General features: G+C 37.0%; 1 protein-coding gene across 2 annotated transcripts in view; it reads left to right on the forward strand.

Annotated features, from left to right (window-relative positions):
* Nucleotides 1-8,841, forward strand: part of LOC142340132 (trypsin-1-like) — a 36,266-nt gene extending 27,425 nt beyond the window's left edge. For both annotated transcript variants that reach the window (XM_075390596.1, XM_075390597.1), the window contains one exon: nucleotides 8,572-8,841. In XM_075390596.1, the coding sequence (XP_075246711.1) occupies nucleotides 8,572-8,799 (228 nt within the window). In that variant the 3' untranslated portion in view covers nucleotides 8,800-8,841. The remainder of the gene's footprint in view (nucleotides 1-8,571) is intronic.
* The last annotated feature ends 9,297 nt before the right edge of the window (nucleotides 8,842-18,138 follow it).

An 18,138-nucleotide genomic window follows, 5' to 3' on the forward strand; every position in this document is an offset into this window, starting at 1 on the left:
ACGAATACGGTTACACGGACAATCAACCAGGATACAGAAAACGCTTCGGAAACATCTTCAGTGAAACGCCAGGTTGAAGAACGAATAAAAGAAATCGAAATTGAATTTGAAAGAAAGTTGCAAATCGAACGAGCACAATTTGGTCGAAAGAGGTTGGATCTAGAAATGCAAATGAAAGAACTAAAGATGCAACATCTTCGGGAAAAAGAGCGAGACCTAGAGCGCCAATTGCAAAAAACAGCGTTGGAGAAAGATGACTTCCATTATCAATCGACTAAGGCGCGTGACAAGTCACCTTTCAATTGGACCCCAAAAGGGAGAGATGTCTCGGAGTGGGCGAATTCGATGAACGACACGCGAACGCCAATTCGACCAAACGCTCGCTTTGACGTCAGCCCTGAACGGAATACGCAGAGGCATTACCCATGGTACCCAAACTCTTGCGAACGCTCAGTAAGTGTTGAAGGGCGGGATATATCGCTGATAGCTGGAAGGTACTACAACACTGGACATTCAAGCAGTAGTTTACCAAAATTGAGGTTGAACAATTTTGACGGAAACCCACTGGAGTGGCCTGAGTGGTCTAGCATGTTCATAGCAACAGTAGATAAACGCACGATTCCCGACTCAGAAAAAATGAGCCATTTGAAGACTCTGCTAACAGGCAAAGCAAAATCTGCAATCTCGGGAATGGGCTATTCTGGACAGTTTTATAGTGCTGCCTGGAACATTTTAGAAAGAAAATTTGGAAGACCGCATGTAATTATAGATGCGCAGCTCGAGAGCCTACGAAAAGCTAATCAAGTGAAACCTCATGATTCAATCAGCCTGATTAATTTTTCTGTTATTGTATCTAACTTCGTGAACGTGCTCAAAGAGTACAAACATATTGGTGATTTGCAATCAAATTCGACATTGTACATGGCAGTTGATAAGCTACCTCAAGTTCTTAAAGAAAAATGGTGGTTCTACGTCGATGACAAAGACGAGGACTGGCCTGATCTAATCTTGTTTGAAAAATGGCTATCACGAATGGCATTCGTGCATGAAGGGTTTTCATCTTTTAAAGGGGAACAGAAAGAAGACCGACACAACACAAATAGAGAAAAACGATTCTCGAAGACATCGAACTTCAGTGCAAGTTCAAACCTGCAAGAAACCAAGCAAATGCAAAACAACAACTGCCCACTAGCGGATGGCACTCATAAAATATGGAACTGTCCAATATTTAAGAATATGAATGTCACCAATCGCTATGCAGCAGTGAGAAAAGAACGTTTATGTTATTGATGTCTGGGGAAAGGGCATGCAATCAAAGATTTTAAAGTCCACCCGTGCGGTATAAATGGATGTACCAAAAGGCACAATAGACTGCTACACTCAGAAAACCAAATGGACGAGGGTAGTCATGCAGTTAACGTGAGCGCAGCAACAATCAACCAGAGTAACCAAGTTACTAGTTTTCTTCAAATAGTTCCGGTATCGGTTCAGAGTGGGGGTAACAGGTTGACTACCTACGCTTTCCTCGATAGTGGTTCAACAGTATCGTTCATCGATCAAAGCGTTAAGGATCAACTACAAGCCAAAGGCACGGACGTTACCTTAAACATAGCTGGCATACATGGGACGCAAGATTTGAGGACAGAGAAGGTTCCTATCACGATAAAGGGACTACATTCAAAGGTGCATTAAATTGAAGCGTTTGCACACCCAGCAATCTCGTTGGGAAACACAACATATGACTACGAGGAACTGAAGAACAAATTCAGACACCTGAATGTTCTCACTAACAGAAAAATCAACCTGATGGAAGTAGGCATCATACTTGGACAAGATGCCTACGAAATTCAACGTCCATTGGACTATAAGATTGGAACACAAAGTGAGCCTTTCGCCGTCTTAACAGAATTAGGATGGGTAGTCAGTGGTCCCATGACAGGCAAGAAAAGTCAAAATGTATGTCATTTTGCCTTCACAGAAGATGTGAAAGTGGCAAAAAATAACCAATCATGGTGGGACATAGAAACCTATGCTTCCAAAATAAATGTTGTAAGTCAATCAAAGAAAGAGCAGCAAGCTCAGAAATTTCTAGAGAGCACGACAATGTTTACAGGCGAGCGGTACGAAGTGGGCATGCTCTGGAGTGAACCAGAACCCAATCTCCCAAACAACTACGGCTCAGCCCTTGGTCAGCTCTACTCACTGGAACGAAGGCTCCAACGAGACCCAAATTTAAAAGAATTGTATCAACAGTCAATTGATACAGATATTGAAAAGGGATTTGTGAAGATCCTTGGTAAATCGGAAGTCAAAGGCACTTTCGGAAAGGAATGGTATTTGCCACACCATCCAGTACTAAACCCCAATAAACCGGGTAAAGTTCGCCGTGTTTGCAACGCTGCAGCAAAATACAAGGATGTATGCCTAAATGACAAGCTGTTAGCCGGACCCGATCTACTACACGGATTGATCGGAACAATATTCAGATTTCGAGAAGGACCAATTGCCTTAACCGCAGATATTGAATCAATGTTTCTTCAAGTGCAAGTTCCTGATCGGGATAAAGGCTGCTTGAGATTCCTGTGGCGCCCAACAATGAACGAACCTGTGCAAATTTACGAGTATCAGCGTCATGTTTTCGGAGGAAAGAGTTCACCAACATGTGCCAACAACGCTCTGAAGCGAGTAGCGATCGATAACGAGGACGAGTTCCCAATTGCAGCAAAAACAATCCAAAACAACTTCTACATGGACGATTTCATCAAGTCAGTCGAAACACCTGAAGAAGCAATCAAGGTTTTCAAACAACTGCAACCTCTTCTCTCAAAACATGGATTTGAACTGAAGAAGTGGATCACCAACAGCGACGTGGTAACCAACGCAATCCCAGAGGACTTAAGATCAATCAGCAAAACAAAGCAGGTTGAAGTAGAACCCAGCCAGGAAGGGTCATCAGTGCTTGGGCTTCAGTGGACGATTACCAATGATAGTCTACAGGTTTGTAGAGGTACAAGCAAAGAGGTTGAGACCCCAATCACCCAAAGGAAGATCTTATCTCTAGTTTCTTCAGTGTTTGATCCTCTTGGACTGTTTGCACCATTCAGTGTCCATATGAGACGACTCCTGAAGAGCATCTGGACCAAAAATGGACAACATTGGGACAACTCAGTAGAACCTAACGAAGAAGAAGAGTTTCTGAAGTGGCAGGCACATCTTCCAGAAGTAGCAGAAACCAGCATTGATAGAAGATACTTCAGCACAGCCAAGGACAAATGGGAACTTCATGTTCTTGCCGACGCATCTGAAGACACAATGTGCGCTGTGGCATACCTACGTTCAAAACCCAAAGAATACTCAGCAGACTTAGCATTTGTAATCGGAAAGTGCCGAGTCGCACCGATGCGACACCTTTCCATACCACGCTTGGAACTACAAGCAGCAGTGATGGCGGTGAGACTTAAAGAACAAATAGTGAAGGAACACGAATCGAAGATTCAGAGTTGCAACTTTTGGTCAGACTCCACTACTGTTCTGCAATGGATTCATAGCTCCCACCGTAAGCAACAGGTGTTTGTTGCAAACAGAGTGGCTGAGATTTTGGATACAACTAATGTTTCACAGTGGAATCATGTGAGTGGTAGTAACAATCCAGCTGACATCGGGACACAAGCGATCAATGTTGACGAACTTAAGGATTCATAGATCAGCAAGGACTTATTCGTGCTCAAGGCAGAATAGGTAAAAGTCATCTGAACTTCGAAACCAAGCATCCAATACTGTTACATTGGAAGCACCATGTAGTTGAATTACTCTTGCAAAATGAACATAAGAATAATCATCACGAAGGTACTGAACATGTCAGAAACATAGTTCAGCAGAAATTCTGGATCCTAGGCATACAAAATGCTTTGAGATCGATCAAAAACAAATGCATTAGATGTCGAAAGGGAAAAGCCCAAACAAAGGCACCAGTAATGGCAGATCTACCTGAAGAACGATTAGTCGCATCAACGGTATTCTCGAATGTGGGCGTAGGCTATTTCGGACCATTCACAGTAAAGATTGGTCAAAGAAACGAAAAGCGTTGGTGCTGTCTATTCACATGCCTTACTGTACGAGCGGTACACATAGAGATTGCACCAAAATTAGACACTGATTGTTGTCTGAACGCAATTATGCGATTCATTGCACGAAGAGGCAAACCGGTCAAAATGATTAGCGATAACGGGACAAACTTCGTTGGAGCTGAAAAAGAACTGGCAGTGTATATAGCAGCATGGAACAAGGTGCGAATTGAAGAACATCTGATTCAACAAGGTATCAGATGGAAGTTCAACCCACCTGCATCACCACACTTTGGAGGAGTGTGGGAAAGACTGGTTAGGAGTTGCAAGAAGGCAATGTACAAAGTGCTGGGCAATCGATCAGTCACGGAGGACGTTCTGTCAACCACGATGTGTCTTGTTGAACAGACGCTGAATGCTAGACCGCTGACACAAGTCAGTTCTGATGCTACCGATTTAGAAGCTATTACTCCAAACCATTTCCTACTTGGCAACAAGAACCTTTGTTTACCGTATCTATCAGGTGCAGAGCAATTTGTTGATCATAGAAAGCTCTTCCGACAAACACAAGCTTACGCAGACCTCATCTGGGACAGATTCCGTAAAGAATACTTGCCAACGTTGAATAGTCGAAAGAAATGGCCGACCACAACGGACAGAAGTCTTCAGCAGGGTGATCTTGTGTGGTTAGTGGAAGACAGTGAAAAACGTGGATATTACGATCTGGGTCGATAATCGAAACCTTTGAAGGTTCCGACGGAGTGATTCGATCAGCGACAATCCGAACGAAAGATGGATACTACAGGAGACCAGTAGTGTAGCTCGCTCCAGTGCTATCAATGGACGAAGATGTTTTCACGAAGGAAAACAGGGCCGGCGATGTTGGAGCTGAGCTTAAGGAATAACAAGCTTGCGTAGTTGGGGAAAATAGAAACAAAACACTTTCTCTTGTCTTAGTCATTTAATAGTTATAGTTATAGTTCTAGTTCTAGTTACAGTTTGTCACGTGATAAAAAAGAGAAAAAGGGGGAAATAACAAAAGCAACACAGAGAACTCAACGTAGTAGCCGCAGAAAACGGCTGAAAGTATGACTCAAAAAAATATTGCAAAAACAAATTCTCTTGAGCAGTAAATAACGTGTTACTGTGTCTTGAACTAGAAATATTCCTGAGCAGTAAATTGTTACTGTGTCTTGTATTCAAAATATTATTCTTGAGCAGTAAATTCTATTACTGTGTCTTGCATCAACGAATTATTGGAGCTGAAATTCAACCGTTACAACCCCAACTTCTGATATCCTCAACTTGTGAGTACAAACAGCAAAAGCCAACTTAAGTTTAAATTTAAATATTTTTGCACAAACAGGTCTTAGACATATATCTTTGTCTTCGATTTATTTATTCTATCGGATTGAACTGTTATACATAAGAGATCCCGTATTGTGTGATCTGTAGCAATCCAGTTCAAATTGATAGTTGAAAAAACTAAGATTAGCCAATAGTTACGAACTGAATAGTTAATGCAACGGTAAGTACAGCAGAGCAGATATACAGTTACAAAAGCAAACTGCATCAGCGATGTATCCAGACAGATTTTGTAACCACTCAGAACGAACTGGGCGGTGTAAAACTTTCTTTGTGAAACACAAGGAGAGCAGCCGTTACAACAATATTTCAATGCGGGCTATGTTTTCCCATTTTTACTTTATCTTTAAATGTCATATCTGCCACAAGAGTCATTATAAATACTAACCAAGCAAATTGCACACAAAATAGCCAAAACAACTGATATAAGTTCAAACAAACGAGCACAATTATTCTTTCACATATAAATTGAACACAAAGTTTAAATGATGAAAAAAAGTTCGATAAAAAACAACAAGGCTTGATTCCTAGATACAAAATTACAGCACATATTTCGTCCCATGAGAAAAAAAAAATCAAATTTGGTTTACCAGCTTCTCGTTACATTTTGTAGTGCTGTTGCATTGTTTAAGCTCATGCTAATAAATAAGCTGATCTATCCTTCTCAGTAAGGTCAGCGAATTGAAAAGAAAAGTTTTGTAAAAAACATAATTTGGTTAAAAAAATTGGCTTCATGCTTTGATGCAAGCGATTATAAGGCTTTCAATCGAATTAAGGCGCTTTTGTGTATTTATTGTTCAAAAAAGCCCAACAAATGTATGACATAGACGGTGTTGCTAACGCCTTTGGTGGCAAAATCCAAACAATAATTCTTAATTAATGTTTCGATCATCTCGCCCCGATTGTTTTTATACTGTATTTTTTTTCATTACTGTGCTACATCTCTCAGCCGAGAACTGTCCAGATACCACAATTATCAACTTATTTGCAAAAAACTGCTCAAAAAGAAAATAAAAGCTAAAAGGTGATTTGAAATGATTTACTTCGATATGCTTACCTTCAAAAAAACTACAAACAAGCAATCATGTACTGTTTTAGGTTCATGAGTTGCGTCTCAAGTAAAAGTTACCAATTGAGGAAATCAAGTTTGGGACTGGCTCACTACCCTTTAGCTAGTTTTTTAGTGGAGATTACTTAAACTATTAGCGGAAAATGGAAAATGGCTACGAGATCCGTCAGAACAAGTGACGCAGTTCGTTCAATATTGTTCACTTCTGTCCATAGTTAAAATAAATTTCTTGCAATGAGAATTATTGTTTGCCAAAAAGAAAATGTATTGTCTCCCAATGCAGCCCCCAAAAGCCCCAAATTGGCAGAAGTATGCTGCATCAAGAACTTCGAAACTAACTTAGACTGAAATTCAAAGCGAATTTTCTCTGAAACAAAATAAAATGATCTGAACCAAGTGATTCTAAGAAGATTAATTGAAAACAATTCAATAAATCAGCTCATAATTTTTCTATCGATTAAATATGTTTTCTCAATTTGTGCTAGTCATTCTGTTAAAGTCATGAGTCAGTGAGAACATTCCAGGTAAAATTGATCAAATATCAACTGTAACGAGCTGTAAAATGCGGTCGACATGTGTAGCCTTTATATGAGCGAGATAAAAGAGATGATAAGGTTAGACTGCATTGCTGAGCATTATGGCTGAGGGTATCAACAAAACTGCATCAATTTTTTTGGGAGATTGCACAGTGATTGCCAGAGAAAAAATTGTAAAACATTCTAAACCTTTAAGACACACCAACCTTAAAGCGTGACCGAAAACTAGTGTACCGTACGGTTAATGCGGCTCAAAATTATTTGCATACGTTAACTAGAGATATTACCAAAATCAAATATGTCATCTTGAAATATCTGTTCGAGAAAACTCTGAATATAATCTTGATTTGTATAAGATAAATAATTATTTTTAGGCCACTTTTTGATGGCTTGACTTAAATTTTTGATAGAGGGAATTGTCAAAATAAAACTGTTCAGGTGATAGGTGGAGTCTGCATTGATTCTCTGAAAAAACAAATAGACAACTGAGAAGTGAAGAAAGTCACATCAATTTTGCATCTTAAACAACAGAAAAACATGTTTCTGTAAGAAATTTTATAGAAGTTTTCAATTTTGAGCAAATCAATTAGTTTCAGAGTTAATATCAGAGTTTATATTACAAGATTTTTGTAAATGTGTTCTCGGACTGGCATTATGTATATATGAGTCGGACTCTTTTGATCATGATAGCGCTCAAACAATAGACTGCATCATCGTTCGAGTTTATTGGCTTTTTTTATAATACAGATATTTCAGTTATGTTTTCCATAAGAAATATAACGTATCGGAAGCTGTAGAAAGAGCAGATGTATCAAAATATTGAAATTTTATTGCCGGCCAATCAGAATGAGAACATTAAGAACTGTTTTCTTATTGGCCAGGAATAAAACTTTAATATTTCTGAAAAGCTCTCTAAAAGCACTCAAAAAATTTTTTTATAAAGTAGCATGTAATCTCCACTTAAATAATCTTAGAAAATTTGCTAAGCCGCGAAAAAATATTTATTTTTGTAAGCTGAACTCATGTTCACTTGTGATAGACTCAAGTTCCACGGGCCACTGAGGCATGGCCATGGCCCTCAAAGCATGGCCAAATGCAGTAGATCACTATTTAAATATCAGGAAAGTGAAATTTATATTAATTGAGTGAAATGAAATCACAGCGCTAAAATCAGATTCATTGAAAATTCTATACTTTGTTACGTGTATTTACTGATTACGTCATCGTTGAATCAGTGGTATTAATTTCTTTTCATGTTAATTAATGCTAATCGAAAAAAAGCGTCCTATCCGAAGCACTGACGAACTCAAGGAGAATAATGAACAAAATATTTTATAAGTGTAGCTGAATACAGCGAAAAATTGTTCAAAAATTAATAATCAAAATGTTATGAAACATGCATTTACCAAAGATATTTAAATACTCTAACTTCTTTTATTTTTTATTCTTTATTGAATTAGATTTCGCCCGTTTACCATGACTCATGTCCTTCGAATCGATAGAACTCTTTTTTGGTGCATCGAAGCTTGTTTTTTAGAATCAAGACAAAATCTGTTTGAAGAGTCCTGGTGCTACCACTGCAAGTAGTACTTCAAATGTAGCTGACGCATGTCTTGGTGACAGCGGAGGACCAGCTGCTAATGAACTACACCGGTGTCTCTATGGGGTAGCATCTTATGGTAATAGCCGCTCATTCGGGATTGGTTATGGGGCAATCTACTCTCGAATTTCGTATCATACAGATTGGATACTAAAAAACATGTAAACCTTTCGGTGAAAAACAAAACATTTGAAAGCAATGCTTGAAATATATAAGATTGTTGCGCTGTCGAAATTGTTTTAATATCAGGAAAAGAGTAGTGTAGCATGCAAAGGATCCGAATCTTCGTATTTAACATTTTTAGCAACTTCAGAGAGTGAATAAGGCAAGTTTTAGTGCGAGAAATAGCACACTGGTTATCGTATTTCCAAAAATCTGTTCCACGGTGGGTTAAAAAATGATCCAATTATGGCTGTAGTAATAATCAAGAATAGAAACTTTCGAGTTGAGAGCTGTTTCACTCTGGGAACACTATTCAAACAGGCTACTGGTCATCAAGCGCAGGGACATTATGATAATCTCATCTGCCGCACAGGCCAGATTATAGCCAGATATAATACCAACTCAGAAGGAGACGACCGAACAAAAACCACAAAAATATTTTGAGATAGCTTTGACAATGTAAGTTACAAACATAGAAACATAGCTGCATATAAACAGAATGAACCGCTGAATTGAAGCAATGCCTACAGGTAGATATACAAAAAACGGTCAATTTAGGTTGGAGAAAATAAATTGAAAATTGTGAAAAAAGTGGCAAAAGTTATAAGAAAGTTGAATTCTCAAAATTTTTTCTTGGAGATTATCCGCAGTGAAAAGTATTGTATCTTAAAACAATTCAAACTGAAAATGACTTCAATCTAATGCTTAAAAAAGTGATCTTTTCGCAATTCAATTTTATACCTCGAAGCAGTGATAACTAGACAACCAAATTTTGTTCAGTGAGCTAACCAAATTCTATAGTTTTGTAGAAGAGAGAATGAAAAGATCAATTTTTTTGATGTGAGAAACATGAGAAGTGATTTTTCGATCCGCGCGCACATCAGATATTTTAATTACGCAGATAAATTGGAAGAGAACCCTCTAACATTCTGATCTGAATGTAATTGCCTCTTTAAAACATATTCAAAAAAGTTTTCAAAAAATGAGATTTTTTTCAAAATCTTATATTGTCATGGAATGTCATACCAGTGTTGAGCAGTAGTTTAGTGCGACTTTATTAGGGAAAATTTCAATTAGGAGTACTTTATCAGAACTGTGACTCCCAATTTGAATTAACCTAATCATGAGGAGAATTTACGGTCCCTCGATCTTCGGATGATAATTATAAACTTTGGCAGGCATTTTCTAAAAAAATTGCAGAAGTTGTGATTTATTTGCTACAATTGTATTAGTCTGCAGCCCCATCAAAAAATTTATATCAACCTTAATTTTAGGTGGTTTTTACAGACTAAAAAATCATAATTGGGCAAGAATTTGCTGTAATATGAAAAATTGGAGAAATTTTATTTACAAGTGTACTACTCTATAGCTTGTGTCATCCTATCTCAGCGATTAATTTTGAAATATCTAAGTATCATAAAAACTTTTTTATTTTTTCTGGTGCAAAATTATTTAAAAAGCAAGCGTTGTCAGCGAAATCCTTCTCAAAATTTGTTTACCGAAGTGTTGAAGCAGAACCTGCATTGTTCATCACAACGAGTAAGATGGGGTCCGTTTTGTGCTTAACAATATGTCTCTTCGAATTAATTTCCAATTTAGATGGCTTTAAGTTTGTATGAAGTTCGCCAAATTACGATTTGGCGGAAAAATGAAGAACATGGAAACCTCTGAAAACTGTTTATTTGTTTCATATCCAGTTCTCCATGACAAGAAAATTTTAAAATTTAGGCTTCATTGCTCTCAAAATGGTTTTTAAACGAAGTTTAACAAATAAGCTGATTGACCTATAAGCAGAGTAATTGAAAACTATACGAACAGTTCAAACAATTAATACCAATTTAAAAAACTACAGATAATAGTGTTTTTAACAAACTTTAAAGAAAATTTTTAGCGTTAGATCTTTGAAGACCAATGATTTCTATCGGAAAATTGATATAGTGAGAAAAAGACAATCAAATGAAATCATGGTTTACATAGTAAGGGCCATAATAGACAGCCAAACGAATCAAAAATAGTCGTGGCCAATTTTGAAACTAAACATTTGGTCAAAATTATTGATTCCTGTGACCACCCGCAAAGCAAATCAACACTGAATCAGTCTAGAGACATTCTGTTTTACGGAGATGGTCAGTGTTTTGTTCATGTCACAGTTTGCACTGGTCAGTTTTTTTTGAGTTAAATTAAATTTGCTGCATGACTAACATTATGTTCAGCTTAACTCCCGCCAACAAGGTTTGCTTTATATGCGAATCAAACTTCCGACTGGGTACTTGCAATATTTAATTTTTGCAGCAAGTCGTAACCACTAAGCTGAGTTGGCTTTGTGGTAATTGCCTTCAAACTAGCTTTTTGTATAAATAGTGTGTATACTACTATAGTAACTACCAAAAATATGCCATAAAAGAATGAAATCATTCTGCTCAGAGTTAATTTTCGGGGTATGAAGAATTTTCAGACTATACAGGATATGTTTAGCTTGGGTGAACTCTATTACCTGAATATTATCATAATGAAGAAAAATTGCATATAAAGAAACTTAAAATATTCTGCACATGCAATGTTTCAGAACTGAATATCGTTTTTAATATTGAAAGGTACTGGTTCAGCGTTGAAATGAACTTAGATTCAAGTCCGGGCAATTCTACTGTATAATTTCATCATTAATTCAGTGTCGTCCTCAAAGGAAGGTTTTAACCAGAATACTTGAAGCCCGCAAAATTGATTCCGAACTTTGAGAAGTTTTATAAAATTTGACAAAATCATTCCATTTAATTAATTTGATTCTAATTAAATGTCGTATGCTACAACGCCTAAGCTTTGAATCAAATAGAAAAAGTAAACACTGGTATCTCAGTTTCTGCTGATGATTTGGTCAATATAACTAGTCCGCGGTTATCTTCGGATTATAACCAAACTTTGCGTAAGGTCATTCTCATTCTGAAGCTCAGTAATGAACTGTCTGCAGTCAAGTAGGAAACTAAAGAAGCACAAGAACGCGCTAAAAAAACTATTTCCGGACCAACCATTCAAGATTAATACTGAATTCTTACAATTGTAATTTAAAATTCAGATGATTATTTTATGTGTTGATGAGACTAAAGTATGGCAAGATCTCGCATGAAATGATGGTTATTTTGCAGGAGCAGTCGCCCGTATATAAATGTTCCGCACGATCTTTATGTAATCAGATCTTTCTTGATAAAATTTGTTCTCATAAGATCTTTTTGAGTAAAAATTTATTTTATCGGATCTAAGATGAAACAATTTCATCCTATCAAATCCTTAAGGATAGAATTTCGTCTTATCAGGTGTAAACCGATAACACTTCGTCTTATCAGATCATCTTGATTCATGGGAACAATTTTGCATAGGATCTTACACAAAAGAACTTTGTCTTATCAGATGTTAAATTATGAAATTTCGTCTTATCAGATTTTCTTCGGTGGAAGAATTTTCTCATCGGATCTTACACATTAGAACTTTGTCTCATCAGATGTTAACTGAAAAAATTTGGTCTTATGAGATCTAACATGATAAAAGTTTGTCTATTTTATCTCAAAAATTAAAAAGTTGATCAAATCAGATATCTTACCGGATAAATTGCCGTCGTCAATTAGCTGACATTGCTCCAACACTATAAAATGTAACAGCAAAAATACGAAAGAATTGATCTTTGATTGGAAGAACACGGACCCAAGAGCCATGCTTTTACCCGATGAACAACTATGTAATATGGCACGTGTTCTGTAATTAGGGGGCGCATAACGTGTTGGGGGCAAAAATGGAAAAGATCCAAGGAATGTGCTGAAAAAGTTGATAGTTTAATTTCAGGTGCCGACTGTGCTGATTAGAACAAACGTTTTTTACACTTGTCAAATCATTTCTTGGAAAAATTGGCAACATTTTTTTTGCACGTGCAACTTGATCTCAGCACATCTGAAATTAATGAAGTGACCGCTTTCAGAATCTTCCTTATTTTTTTCAGCAGTCACAAACTTGGTATTTTTATGTAGCATAATGCTATGTAAGAAATTGGCAAGTGCGCGGGGAGGAGGTAAAAGATCAAAAACCACTAAGCCAGCTGGGGGGAAGAGGTCAGAAAAGATTCAAAACTTTTTGAAATTGAAAAACCATTAGCTTGAATTTTTTTATTTTTATCCCCTGAAATGATAATATTTTAGTGGCTGACAGCAACTTTACATGAGTTTCAGTTGAAATATCGGCTTTTCTGCTGTTTTTTAGTCAGAATTTTTTTTGTGATAAAAAGGAATATCAGGGTAACTGCCACACTCTTTAATTAAACATCAATTTTAAACCAATTTTGTGTAATTTTTTTGTGGAACAACATGCGCATTGTTCAAAAAATTGTGGATTTGAGGATAAAATATTTCAAAGGTATCATGTTTTGAAACTCAGTTAGGTGAAAATCAAATATCTGACCTTTTTCTAACACTATCAAATCAAATCTAATCTAACACAATCAAATCAAAACTAATCAAATCAAATCTAAGACTATCAAATCAAATCTAATCAGATCTTTCATGATAAAATTTGTTCTCATTATAGAATCTGATATTTAGGGTGGAGGTTTTACCCCATTCGCAATTCCACAGTTGTTCTTAGAATCTATCTTTAGAGAAAACTACTGGACTGGATAGTAACTTCTCAAACCTACTACTCTTAACTAGACTGAAGGGTTATACCAGGCCCTCCGTTCAAACCCTAAAGTAAGTATTTTCAGGCGCTAGAGAATTGTAGTCAATTGCCAATAATAATGATAATATTAGACTATGTTTGTAATGCCTCACTATGTTATAGGATAATTTAGCCTCTAAGAAATGTTTTACCAAATGAAATAAATTGGTGACTCTAAGATTGAGAATTATACCAGGTCCTCAATTTACTTTCTAATTAATCGATCAACCAATATACTTCAAACAAAATAGTAGATGAGGTGAAAAGCTCGTCGGTGTTCACTCCACAACCCAACCAGACGAGTATTAACCAACTTGATAGAACGTTAAGACATTGCCCATCAGGTACTTCAGGTTACTGCAGCCCGTTTTAATTGAATATTTGGTTCACCATTCCATACTACATGGGTTAACTTAACTTGCCAAGTCTTCTACAAGCAGGTAGGCCTACCCTCAGAGTCGCTTCACTATGCGGTCTCCTAGAAGGAGCTTGGCCGATTAATACTCTCAGAAATCAATCGTCTTAAAGTTGTCCGGGATTCGATGTTGTCCTCCAGTTCGTTAACCTAACTTTACCTAACTATTGATTGCTTGATCACTGCTTTACTAGTCACCAAACTAATTTATATCCAATAAATTGAAGCTAGATTGAGTACAATTTCAGATCCTTAGAAAGGTATTGTGAAGTTACTAAAGTTGTACAATTACGCTGTTGATTAAGAGAAAACCGAAAGAAACAATTAAGTTTTACCCAGTCTTAATTAATACAGGCTATGGTTCCTTCAGAACAACTAATTACAAATGCCTATCAGTGCCAAGTATCGAAGCGATTAGCAAATACCCACTACCTACTAGATACCAGTTTAAGCTCTACTAAGTTATAAGAAAACGTCTAAAAAGAGAAAGTAGTGGAACATTTGCAAAGTTAAGTAACAAAAAGTATAGTAGCCACAGTATACTAGTTCAAACAATTATTATAATTTTCAGTACCACGACAGAGATCTGTTAACTCACTCGTCTAATAAAATTCACTTCGCAATTCGAATTATCACGACAATATAATTATTTTCAGACTGATTTTGGTTACAAAAAATGTCTAAAGTTGAGCCGTATATATACTACTTATCTACGTTTGGTTATGATAGTTTAGTCCTATTTTTACCAAATGTTACGAATCTTTGTGTAAAAAATACCTTTTTGGGAAAAGTTTTCAGAAGGTCATTCATGACTTTGATAACTTAGGCCCCTAATTTGGGTTTCTGGTCCAATATTACGTGGGTGAGAATTTTGGTGTTCAATCTATGATATAATCTTTATCAGAGTCAATATTTACTGATTCAACGGTTCTCATCAGTTTGAATTTCTTCAACATTATTATCTTTGTACAATTTCAAATTTCGAATTCGCTTTTGTGTTGGGAATAATTCAAGGTCAGTATTGTTTTGGTTTTTTTTTCCGAAAAACGCTTAAGTTTATTTTTCTATTCCTACCTTCCACCCATCCGGACTAAACTATTCTCCTGGATAGTACAAATTAATATAACGTAAAAATATATAAGAGCACCATCACCAAATGTTGGTACGACAGTTTTTTTAATCAGCTTTTGTCTCCTCACTTCGCATTCTTTCAACTAATTCAGTCTCACTTCAAACTGCATGTCAGTTCCGATATCTCGTTGATCATCGTTGAACAAATTGTGAATATGTTTTGTAGTGTTTTTGGACTTGTAACACTTCTTCGCTGCCCAGACAGCCAAAAGAACAAATGCAAGGCACCATAAGGAGAAACCAAGCAGACAAGCCAGCTCTTTAAATGTAAGCAGTGTTGACCCATGGCAAAAGGATTTGAAGTTGTTTTCATCAGAAAGTTGTTGGTGGATTGTGTCTACCAACTCACTAATTAATTCAGGCGTGACATCAAGCATAGGGACGTCCTTGAGTGGCGATCTGATCTTATGCAACATCAAAATTCCGACTCTCTTCTGTAGGAGTGACCGCTGGAATGCTCGGGATGTTGAAAGCGGTATCCAGTAGTTCGGGAGTTGTGATTGATGTTATTAGTCCACTGTGTTGAAGACAATATGCCGGATCGGGCAACATGACCAGTCCATTCTTCGGGTGAACCAGTTTTCTATCGCAGGGGGATGTACTAGACATTTTTTACAGGCTGGTACACGGTTTGAAAACTTTCTGCCCCCACTGTACGTTATGTTATAAGGAAATTGTTGATCGTCTGCCGCGTTGAGGAGGTACATAGAGTTCCCAAGGTAGATTGCTGTCGGTAAAATTGGCAATTCGGTTACTTCTCGCGTGCAAGTCTTCAAAGCATCTACCTCGTGATTGCATAGGAAGAAGTGAAGTCAAGCAGAATTGATCTTGCGCGCTCACCAACGCTACTGGCATGGTCCAAATTATCAGCAATTGTGTCCCCAAACAAGACAGATATTCCTCACTCTTCATTTCCGCGTAGCTTTCTTCTCGCCATGATATGATCAAATAGTTCCTTTCTAATTTTAGAGTTGCGGCCGTCGTTGTGTTCTTGATTGGTTGTGGCAGAGGGATTGCTTTGTAGGCATCGTGAATTGGTTCACAACTGTATACTGGCACCTCCATTGTGATTAACAGTCTGTGTGGATTGGAAAAAACATTTCTCACTAAGGGCAGGCTGTAAAGTAGACTTGAGTGGTCGTACGGAATAGAACACTTTTTATCTCCCAGCTTCAGAGTTGTAATTTTTTTCCGTAAATCCTCGTAGGGTACTAGTGCGGCTGGCAGTATTCCCTTGGATAGCACTCCATTGCTTGTAATAAACATGTTTCTCTGTTGAGTCAAAAATAGTGTTTATACTTGCAACTCGCTGTACATAGCATTGAGAGTCCACGATAAGTTGTTAATTGCACTTTGGGCGCGAAAGGCATGCATAAAAACATCAGACCTTCGATGATCACAGGCTTGGGCTTGTTGTATTTCTTCCATTGTTTTTTGAAGCACCTCCAGGTTTGTTTGCAGAATCTCAAAGTTATCCTCTGAGTAGTTTAGCGCTTTTCGTGTGTCTTCATGAAGCTTCAAACTACTGCTGGCCATGAACTGATTAGACTCTCTTTCTTCGTTGTGCAGGTGAACAATTCTTGATTCCAAATAGTGCAATCGTCCTTCCAATTGTTCCATCTAAAAATTGTTCCAACTGTTCAACAGACTAAAAATTGAGAGTAGTCTAAAGCCTGCTTTCTCCAGTAAGGGTTCTAAAGTTATTGCAGTCGCAGCTCCTATTGCAAACAGCAGTGGTGATCGTCTCTGTCGCTGAAGAGTGATAGTCTGTTTTACAAAAGATGCTACTTCTTTGACAAGCTTTGTCCTCTCTTTCTCTGCTCTTTCGTATTCTATCTGAATAGATGAGATTCCGTTAAAGTTGAACTGTAATAGTGCGTTTATTTCTGGTTGTTGCAAAACTCGGAGATCTTCCACGTTTTCTGTTCCAATTGCTGAAGTATTGAAGAGAATTTAGAAATTGATCAGAGATCCACGTTCAACAGCTTTGGAAGTGGGACTGCGATATCCACAGTCAGATATGAGTCGGCCAATGAAACTGGAGTTTGAGGTTGAAAGAGAACATTTGCAGTAGTTCGTTCACTCTCCGCTGTTTGCTGTCGTACCGCAAGTATTAATATAAATATCTCAAATTTGTACATCTAAAGATTATTATTGTTAATTACTGCGCTAAACCTAGATAGCATTTTTTCTGTATTAGAGAGAGTGCTACATTCTCCAATAATTCCCCCCAAATTCGCTAAAATTTATTTGAGCTAATTAGCTCTTTTCATAATGCCGGTGATATATTAACTTGCGATATAGTTTTTTTGGTGCTATTTGAATATGTTTTACGATCGTCCCCATCTTTAATGATAATTTTGGCTCATCTTTTGATCTTTACAATTTTTTTAGGCAATGCTATATAGAGAAACTTAATCAATTTCCTTTTTTTAAAATTTTTTAAACATATATATATATATATATATATATATAATACATTTATATATATAATATATATATATATATATATATATATATATACATATATATATTTATATATATATATATATATATATATATATATATATATATATATATATTCTTCTTTTTTTTTTCGTCGTCGATTCCGAATCGTTTTCGATACTTCACTGCGCGTCTTTCTCGTGTTTTAGAGATGGAGTTTACTGTTTCGTCAGTTTTAGTTCCCAAAAGTTCTGCAAATAAATTGGGTTTGCACATTTCCTTCTTGGCGCTTGCAGGTGTTGACCGTGTTTCACTGTTTACTTCCTCAAGACAATTTTTGGCTTGTGTGGTCGTTGGGGCAGTGGTGTAAAGTCAGTATCTTTAGCTGGGGTTACAAAAGGGGTCTGTTTCTCTTGGGTTTTTTCTTGTTCCGGAGTGATCGGTTCTGCTGGTATGTTAGTCTTAGTGGGCCCTTTAGTTGAATGTTCTCGCTCTGCAAAGAGACCGTAGAAAAATTCTTCATCCTCGTCCATCCATTTGAAGGGACTCTCTTGTTTGGGTCGTCTTGATGTAATTTCGGGGGTGAACGTTTTATTGTTCTCTTCAATGTGAACTTCCTGGTTATACGTATTTTGGCGGCTGGACCATTTCTCCTG

Source organism: Convolutriloba macropyga, chromosome 5 (assembly GCF_964194025.1).
Source record: "Convolutriloba macropyga chromosome 5, txConMacr16.3, whole genome shotgun sequence".
Classification (NCBI taxonomy): domain Eukaryota; kingdom Metazoa; phylum Xenacoelomorpha; order Acoela; family Convolutidae; genus Convolutriloba; species Convolutriloba macropyga.